Genomic DNA, 9,924 nt, shown 5'->3' on the forward strand with positions numbered 1-9,924 from the left:
AAGCTTCTAGTGAAGCTAGAGAAGAGAGTAGCTTTGAGTAAAGCTAAGAGAAAGCTTCAAGTGAAGCGTGAGAAAGAGAAGGAGAAAGAGAAGTGGCCTAGAGAATAGAGAAGCTTCGAGTGAAGCACCTAGAGAATAGAGAAGCTTCGAGTGAAACACCTAGAGAATAGAGAAGCTTCGAGTGAAGCAAATTGTTTTATGTAATTGTAACAAATTGCATTAAACATATTGGAGAATTTTGAAATCCCGGGGGTCGTGGTTTTTCCTTCTTATTAAGCCAAAAAGGTTTTGACCTAAAATCGTTGTCTCCTTTTATCTTTTTCGTTTCAAGTTTAAGTTTTATTTTCTTGTTAAATTCCACAAAAGCAAGGCTAAAATTCTTAAAGTTGTAATTAAAAAATTCACCCTCCCTCTTGTTGCGTTCGTCCATATCTTCATATTTCAACAATGGGTATCAGAACCTTATTCCTCATTTGATTAGGAAACCCTGAGAGCAGTATCCTGTTCTCGAAGAGATGTTGAAGATAATTGAACGTATGGAATAAGGGTACTCTACACAAAGGCCACCCATGTTTGATGGGAAATTCTACACTTATTGGAAGAATAGGATGGAAATCTTCATTAAGGCCGAGAATTATCAAGTTTGGAAAGTTATTGAAATTGGAGACTTTGAGGTGACGACCATCAACTCCAACAACGAAACTATTCCTAAACCAATCACTGAATATGAGAAAGAAGATTTTCAGAAGATGGAGATGAATGCTCTTGCCATCAAATTACTTCACTATGGTCTTGGACCAAATAAGCATTATCGCATTATGGGTTGCAAAACAACCAAGCAGATTTGGGACCTGCTGAAAGTTACCCATGAAGGAACAAGTGAAGTAAAACGCTCCAAGATAGATTTGTTGATATCCAAATACGAAAGGTTTGTCATGGAACCTAGGGAAAACATCCAAGAGATGTTCACCAGGTTCTGAAATATCACAAATGAACTTGTCTCTCTTGGAAATATTGCTCCCGTTGATGAACAGGTCAGGAAAATCCTTAGGAGTCTTCCTCAAGATGAACGTTGGAGAGCCAAAGTCACAGCCATCCAGGAGTCTAAAGACTTCACCAAATTTAATCTGGAAGAGCTGGCTAGTTCCCTTATGACTCACGAACTGCATTTGGGAACAACTGACAGTTCCAGAAACAAAGGCTTGGCTCTGGCAGAAAATGATCATGAAGAATCTGAAACTCATGAAGAGGAGGCTGCCTTGTTGGTTCGTAAATTCAAGAAGCTTTTCAGAAACAGCAGATTTGCCAATCAAAAGAACAACAAAGAAAGAGGATCTGCAAATTCAATGACCAACTACGAATGCCATAAATGTGGTAGTGATAATCATTTCATCAATCATCAAGGATTGCCCACAATGGAAAAATGAAAAGGGCAAGGGAAAGGCAAGGGAAGTAGGAAGACAACCAATGGAAGGATACTTCAAAACAGACTTTCGTAAAGCCATGATTGCAGCATGGGGTGATACCAAGAGTGAAGCTGAGACAGAAGTCACTGTGGAGGAAGAGACTGAAAATCTATGTCTCATGGCCACTCATCACAACAAGGTCAAAGAGTCTAAGGAAAATGAGGTAATGTCTTCTAGTTCATTTCCTAAACACCTATTTAAATTCCATAAATGCAAATTAATTAAGTTGCTCATGGAAACACAAGAAAAATTTGATGAAAAGAATGTCAAATGTCTCCAAATTGAAAAAGACCTTAATTCTTGTAAAGACCATGTTTTCTACCTAAACACCTTTAGGTCCAATGTGCAAAATAGATTTTTTTGATTTGTTAGATCAAAACATTGTTTTAAAAGAAACATTGGAAAAAGTAAAACAAGAATATATTATTCTTAATGTCGAATTAAATCAATATAAGTCGCTAGGCTTAAACAAGGATTTAAATGATGTGTTCATGAATGTTTAGTACTGATTTTCAAAAGTTAAAATTAAATTTAGAATCCAGTAAAATAAAAAATGAGAAATTGAAATACGAATTAAATTTAAGAGAAAAAGGTAAAATCAATGAAATTCCTAAATGATTCTAGATCCTAAAACAAAGAGTACAGAAGGCCTACGCTATATTAAGAATAATAGAAAGAAAAAGGTCTATGTCGATCTCCCTAGTAGTAAAGTCTGTTCCTTTTGTGGAAAATCTGGACACCTGAAATTTCAATGTGCAAAAAGGGAACAGAATAATAAACCAAATAAAATCTATGTCGAACGCATGTGGATTAAGAAATATGATTCATGTGTAATTGACAGGGAACCCAAGGATGACTGGGTTCCTGATCTTAACAATTGATTTGCTTTGCAGGTTTATTGAGGGGGAACAACTCATGGTATCTCGACAGTGGGTGTTCCAGGCACATGACAGGTGATAAATCAAAATTTCTCTCACTAGGAAACCTATGATGGAGGAACAGTGACCTTCGGTGACAACATGAAAGGTGAAATAATAGCCAAAGGAAGAGTAGGAAGGTCAAGTTCCCATACAATTGACAATGTATTTTTAAGTCGAGAATTTAAAACATAAATTGCTAAGTATCTCTCAATTTTGTGTTAAAGGTAACTCTGTAAACTTTAATTCTGAAAGATGCATTATTTTTAGGAGTGACATAGGAGATATTGTTTTGGAAGGAATTCGAAAAGGGAACACCTATGTTGTGGACCTGAACACGGTTCCCAAATCGAGTCTGACTTGTCTTAGTGTCATAAAGGAAGATCCTCTTCTTTGGCACAAACGTTTAGGTCATGCTAGCTTTTCTTTGATTAATATGTTAAGAGCAAAAGACCTAGTAAGAAGATCACCATCCATAAAATTCATTAAGGATGAAATTTGTTATCCTTGTGGCAAAGGAAAACAAGTGAGATCATCCTTTAAAATTGCATGTTATATTTTAAATCGAGTACTGATAAAACCTATCACTTCTAAGACACCCTATGAATTGTTTAAAGGTGTAAAACCAAATATTTCCTATTTTCGTGTATTTGGATGTAAATGCTTTGTTCATGTGAATGGAAAACGAAACATAGGAAAGATTGATGAAAGAAGTGATGAAGCAATATCTCTTAGCTATTCATCTCACAGTAAAGCTTATAGAGTTTACAACAAGAGAACAATGTGCGTAGAAGAATCCGTTCACATTATTTTTGATGAAACTAACTTTATGACAAGTGAATAGGATTCAAATTATATTAAAATAGGTCTTGCTAATCTGGAAGATGATGAAGATGCAACGAGACAGCAAGATCAAAGAACAGAAGGAGAACAACTGATTCAACAAGAAGCAGAAGTGTCTGACCAAAATCAGGAACAACCTGTAAATCATGAACAACAGACTGTTCCCAATCCAGCTGTTCCCACAAATGAGCAAATTCATTCAGTAAAAGCTGAGCAGAACAACAATCAAGACAATAATCCTGAGCCCTCCACAGTTCCCACAAGAGAATTCGTGCCTAAACCTTAGAGATATCAAAAAGAATTCTAAGATATTTAAAGGGAATAGAAGACATGTCCCTATTTTATCCTAAAAGTGATTCTATGATTTGAGAGGTTATGGTGATGCAGATTACGCATGAGATCTTGAAAATCGAAAAAGCACTTCAAGTATGGTACAATTTCTTGGCTCATGTTTAGTTTCGTGGTGTTCCAAGATACAGAACACCGTTGCACTATCTACCGCTGAAGCAGAATATGTGGCAGCAGCAGCTTGCTGTTCCCAAATGCTTTGGATAAAACAACAGCTAAGAGATTTTGGTATTAAATTTGAAAGTGTTCCTATTTATTGTGATAATACCAGTGCCATATGCATATCCAAACATCCAGTGCATCATTCTAGGGTTAAATATATACATATAAGACATCACTTTCTTAAAGATAATGTTAAAAATAAGGAACATAATAGTTAAGCATGTCAATACTAACGAGCAAATTGCAGATATAATGACTAAACCACTTCCAAGGAAAAAATATAAAAAAATGAGATTGGAACTTGGTATGATCAAGCTCTACTAAAGTTAATGGCAAGCATTCCCCATAAAGCAACATAAAACTGGAAGGGCTTAATCATCCACAAAACCTGATTGAGAAATCAATTATTGAAGGTTACAGGTATGCAGTTTATAAAGTACTTACTATGGATGTCTTCTTGATTGCATATTTTAAATTGATCAGACCTAAGCAGCATGTGTCTGTTCTATGTTTTTGTCCTCAAAAAAAAAAGGGGGACTATTTTATTTCTTGTTTCCGATTTTTATAATTTTATTCCAGCAATTTCATCGATAGATGATAAACGCAAATCATTTGAATAGTGGGAGTTGGATCATCATCTTGTTTCAAAACCTTCAACTCTTCATTAACCACTTAGTTCACATGTAACAAATAATTTAGTGAAAAGTTAGGACTATTAAATAACCGTCCCTTCACTCCCATATATTAACCCCCTCCTCACGTCAACTCTAATCATCACATTACCCTCATCAAATCGACATTCTCTCATTCTCTCTCAAAGCGTCTTCTCTGTACCCATTCAAAATCACCATGAAATCCCCAAAATCCTTAAACACCGGCAAGAAGATAAATAAGAAAACACTTCAATCCGGAAAACCTACACAATCGAAGCCCCTCAATATAGTTCATTCTTCACCTTTGATTGATGCTCCGCCATCTTCTTCAACAGAACCAAAATCTGATACACCAACTGCTTCCACCATACATGCAGGAACCAAATGACAACTCACTACTCCTACCGGTGGTTAATCATCCAGACCTACCAAGACAACAAAACAAGCAAATCCTAATAGTGCCGAGGAAATTTCTAAAGAAATGTCATTAGGGTTTGGCTTAGACAAGTACTGGTATGATTCTACACCCTCTCCACAACTTCATGCTATCTTGCAAAATCAAAATTGGGAAACTCTAATGTCTGACTTTTGTTGCAACCCAATTTATCCAAACTTGATGCGTGAATTTATTTCAAACTTTACAATTGATAGTGGGGTGTGTTCAAGCATAGTCAAGGAGATAAAAATTGAGTTTAGTAGTTTAATGTTAGGGGAATGGTTTGGTGTTCCCACAAGTGGCTTCGATACATATTATGTTGGTTCTAAATTTTTTTTTTGGGCATAAATGAAAAGTCTGTCTTAAAATTTTTAGGAATTCATGAGAAGAAGGGTAGGTTTAGCCATAACAGTTTGTCGCCATTACACAAATTTCTCTACAACATAGCCCGTAGATTTATTTTGCCACGTAATTCAAAGCGTAGCGAAGTAAAACTTCGTGATGCTACGTTAATTTATTGTATGGCCAATCACATAAAAATCAACTTTCCTTCTTTGATGATTTCACACTTATCAGACAGCATAGAGAAGAGAAGTATGGTAGGATATGGTGGGCTTTTAACGTGGATTTTTAAGAAATTTGGTGTACCTCTAGATGGCTTACAGTTCCCAATGGGTCCCAACAATAAAATAGGTGCAAAATGTCTTCACAATTTGCATCTAAGATTAAATGATGAAGGGATACTGGAAAACGCCATTGAGGAGGTTGTGGATATAGAGACTGAGGATGAGAAGAATGAGGAAGGAAGGGAAGAACACGTAGAAGTGGATAAGGAGAATAAGGAGCAGGAGCCTGTTCCCTCTGCCACAACTGAGAAGGCAGAAACTTGTTTCCAAAAGGAACAGGGGGAAGCTATAAGTAAGGGGGAAGCTGAGGAAAAAGGAGAGGATGTGGAGGATAAAAATGATAATGTTCTTCTTGACTCTAGTGATGAGGAGGTTGGAATGCCAGTAAAGAAGCAGCCAGTTCTAACACCAAGAAAAGTAGGAGGCTAGCTTCAAAACGTTCGGTTGTTATGGATGATGACATCACCTCTCACAACATCCTTGAGCCTACAACTGATGCACCTCTCTCACCAAAGCCAGCCACACCACCATCACATCAGATTCCATCACCTACACCATCTACGCCACCACCATTTACCACACATACTTCACCAGGTATAAGCTTTGCTAACTCTTCTTTTGTTCCTACAGCTCCTCTCGATTCTGTTCTCTCTAAGCTCAATAAACTCCAGTCTCAATTCTTTGCTTTTCAAGATGAAACTCGTGTCTCACTTGCCTCAATCACTGATCAGCTCATCCAGATAGAGAACCGTCTTAGTGCCAAGCTGGACACTATTGAAGTATAGATTGAGTTTATAGATGAAGAAGAGACTGCTCCCTGATCCCTCTTCCTACTAAATTTATGTTTTGTTGGCCTTACCATCTGTCTGTCTATTTATTAAACAATATTTTATTTTATATACCAGCTGGGGTAGAAATTGTATTTTTTTGACAAGCTGCTACAATTACTTTATCTAGCAAGGTCTGAGATGCTTAATACTTTGCATATCTTGATTGCATTACCTGGTATTTGCTTTTCTTTACTGCTTCCTATTTACCTCTATAGCTATATCTATATGGTTAGCGCTGTGGTTTGATTGTGCCATTTATTTTTGATTGATGTCAAAAGGGGGAAGAGTTATGCACAAACTTAAGAGGTATATATTTTTGAATACCACAGTTTCAATTGATTATGTATGGAAGGATACAATACTGACATAACGCTCTGATCTGATATTGATGTGAATGCTGATACTGATATGATCTGATAATTTTATATGCTCTGACTATGAGACTATGAGATAATTCCTATTTTATATTCATACATGTTGCTCTGATTGCTAAGATGTTCTGATTGAATGTTTCTGATTATATTGTATGTTCAATTTTTGGAATTGGAATTGCTCTGATAATACAAGAATGATTTGATAAATTTTTTTTTGTTCTGATCTAAGCTATATGTTCTGATTATATTGAGTGTTAATCTGATCATGATAATGCTAATTTATGATTGAGTTTATATATGTTGTGATTAAGAGCTCGGATAATTCACAATGATTGCATTTTAAATACTTAGTGGTTTATGTTAACTATTTTTGGAAATTATTTAAAAACATAAGTATTTGATATTATGTTTTTATATATATTATATAGAGTAAACTGTTTTACTATGGAAACTTGGTAAATTATATTGTAACGAGTTGATTTACTAAAGTTCTTTAGAGTTGTTTTGATCTCTAACATGCTCTAAGAATTTTGTTTTACTTTATTTTACTTAAGTTTGTTTATAAACTTTGTCATCATCAAAAAGGGAGAATTTGTTGGCCTCTTAGGTTTTGATGATGACTTCACTTTAAATAAACAAATATGTTTTAGAGATTATTTTGTAGGTAAATATCCGATTTTGTTAAAATCGTTGACGAAGCCTATGACTTGGTCCATGGAAGATGTACATGTCAAAATATCCAAGAAGTTAGATAAAGAAAATTGCTTAGGAAATCAAATGGAGACAGGAGGTCTACTGTTCCCAAAGCTGATAATCTGACAAAAATTGTTGAAGGAGACAGTACAGTGGTAACACCCCGATATTTTTCCGATATATTAAATGATTTGCTAGTAATATTATTATTTTTATTATTATTATTCTTTTTAGAAAAATATATTTCTTTTTATTATTTATTTTGTTAGTAGGTTAAATCATGAGACTTCAACTTTTAAGGCAATTAAAACCATTTTAAGTCCAAACCTTTTTCCTAATCTATCTTTAATTCAAAAAAAAAATAAAAAAAAAATTAAAAAAAAAGGGATGTAAAGAGTTGGCCGGCCATATGGGGTAAGTTGAAAGATTTGTAACCTCTTGAAGAATATTGAAAGATTAAGAATTATTGCCTTGCATAATTATTTCCTTAATTTCCTTAATTTCTTTATTTCCTTAATCTCCTAATTCCTTACATCTTTTCATTTCAAACCATTTGCAAGTAAGAAAAACACTCCCAAAACCCTCAAATTCCCACGCCTAATCCTCCAATGATTCATCAATTTTGGTGTTTTGTTCTTGAGCAATTGTGAGCAATTCTTAATCTAGTTTTTTTATTTTTAAGTTTTAATTTAAATTTCTATGATTTTTATGTGTGTTATTTTATAGTTTATGATTTGTTCATGATTTAAAATTCATGTGTGGAAGTATGATGTTTTTCTATTTAAATTAATGTATGGTTTTTAGGGTTTTGGATATGTTTACATGTGTGTGAAGAATTGTTTGATGAATGATTGAAAAATATATATATATATATATATATATATATATATATATACATAAAATAAATGGTTGCTCATATAAAAAAAATGTATGTGGTGATGGAAATTTATTTTTATTTTTTTTTATTGATTAATAGAAGAAATTTATAATGTTGGTAGAGAAATATACATGTATATATGTGATGTGTTTGTGTGTGTACATTTGTGTAAAAAGAATTATTTTTGAGAAAAAAAATATATATATATAATTAATTAAAATTTATATTGTATGTGATCATGAAAATTATGTAAATTTTATTGTTTAGATTTAATAGGAAATAAAGCATTGAAATTTATATTTTTGTGATAAAAAAATGAAATTCCGTAGGTTTTGAAAATGGTGAAAAAAATGTGTTTTTGGAACATTTTTTGGCTTTGAAATTAAGTTAAAAATACTTATACTATGTTATAAATTATGAAAATTGGTACTCGGGGGTTTTGACGCCTTCCGGACGCAACGGTGAAGTCGGATTTTTAATTTGACAGTTTTAAGTTGAGTTTCTGGACAGATTGTATAGGCTGTCCTGTTTTGTGTATTTACCATGTTATAGTATTTGATGGATGTTCATGTTGTGTGTAGTATTCTAGGTATGGATGTGATTGTATATGTGTGTTATAGATGATTTGAGGAAAATGTGTATGTGTGCTTATTTCCCGAATACGATTGAACCTTGTAGGAAGTCGATTCGTGATCGGGAATTGATTAAGACGCTTGTGAGTTGGTTATCTTGCTTAAGGTATGTACACGCAGCGTGGTTCGCACTAGTCCGATGTATCATATAATAATGATATACAAAAATAAAGCAGGGATATATAGTACGAATAATGTTATCTTTCAAATCAGTAATTTTTATACATTGTTTTGATAAGCAGAGGTAGTATGACCTCACTAACTTTAAAGTGGACGTAGTATGACGTCAATTGGTGGAAAAGAATTACTCGCGGTTTATGAGGGCATTATGAGCCACCGCGGGGGTATGCATACTTAACCATAGGCACCGAAGTAAGGCGAGTGTCTATGGTAGAGACTTGCTTAGGGTTAGCTCCCCCTAATGTATTGTCTCACTTATGGAGTTTGGAGTGTACCGGCAGTATGGCTAGATAGTACAGCAGTATGGCTGACTAACCTTTACATGAAAATAATTATTTTTAATAAGCATGATCGAAGCATAAGGTTCTGTGAATTGTCAGCTAATAAATTAAAACTTTCTCTTATATTATTATTTATTTGGTATGCGACGTTTGCTGACGTGTACTTTTGGTCTTAACGACCCTGCGATGATGTTGTTTCCTATCTGGGCAATGACTAGCAGTAAGTTAAGTTGCAGGTCTGGGGAGTGAGGATTGACACTCGAAGAAATAAATCTAGAAAATATAGAAGTTTTATAAGAAATAAATCATTAGAATTTCTAGTTAAGTTAGAAGAACATTTGGTTTTTATGAGGCAATTTTCGTTCTCAAGTTGTAATAAGTAGATTTAACTTTTCGTTATTATCCGCTGCTAAGAATTTCTTATTATCTAGTAGTTCTTAATAACGCTAATAGAACTCGATCCGCACGTTTTCTTTAACTTCAAAACCGTTTTAAACTGTTTCTAACATCCCGGTTTGACTCGGATTATAGTTGCCTCGTTTTTAAAAGGTCATCTTCTCTTTTCGTATGACCCGAGTTATTCCGAGATGTTACAACTGGTATCAG

At 34.1% G+C, this 9,924-nt stretch overlaps 1 protein-coding gene across 1 annotated transcript in view; it reads left to right on the forward strand.

Moving 5' to 3' along the window:
• LOC130805588 (uncharacterized) overlaps nt 1–2,368 on the forward strand; it is a 6,747-nt gene extending 4,379 nt beyond the window's left edge. Inside the window, exons 3-5 of the mRNA XM_057670370.1 lie at nt 1,187–1,374; nt 1,514–1,629; nt 2,360–2,368. Coding sequence (XP_057526353.1) covers nt 1,187–1,374; nt 1,514–1,629; nt 2,360–2,368 — 313 coding nt within the window. The remainder of the gene's footprint in view (nt 1–1,186; nt 1,375–1,513; nt 1,630–2,359) is intronic.
• Nucleotides 2,369–9,924: the final 7,556 nt, after the last annotated feature.

This window comes from Amaranthus tricolor, chromosome 2 (assembly GCF_026212465.1).
Source record: "Amaranthus tricolor cultivar Red isolate AtriRed21 chromosome 2, ASM2621246v1, whole genome shotgun sequence".
Classification (NCBI taxonomy): domain Eukaryota; kingdom Viridiplantae; phylum Streptophyta; class Magnoliopsida; order Caryophyllales; family Amaranthaceae; genus Amaranthus; species Amaranthus tricolor.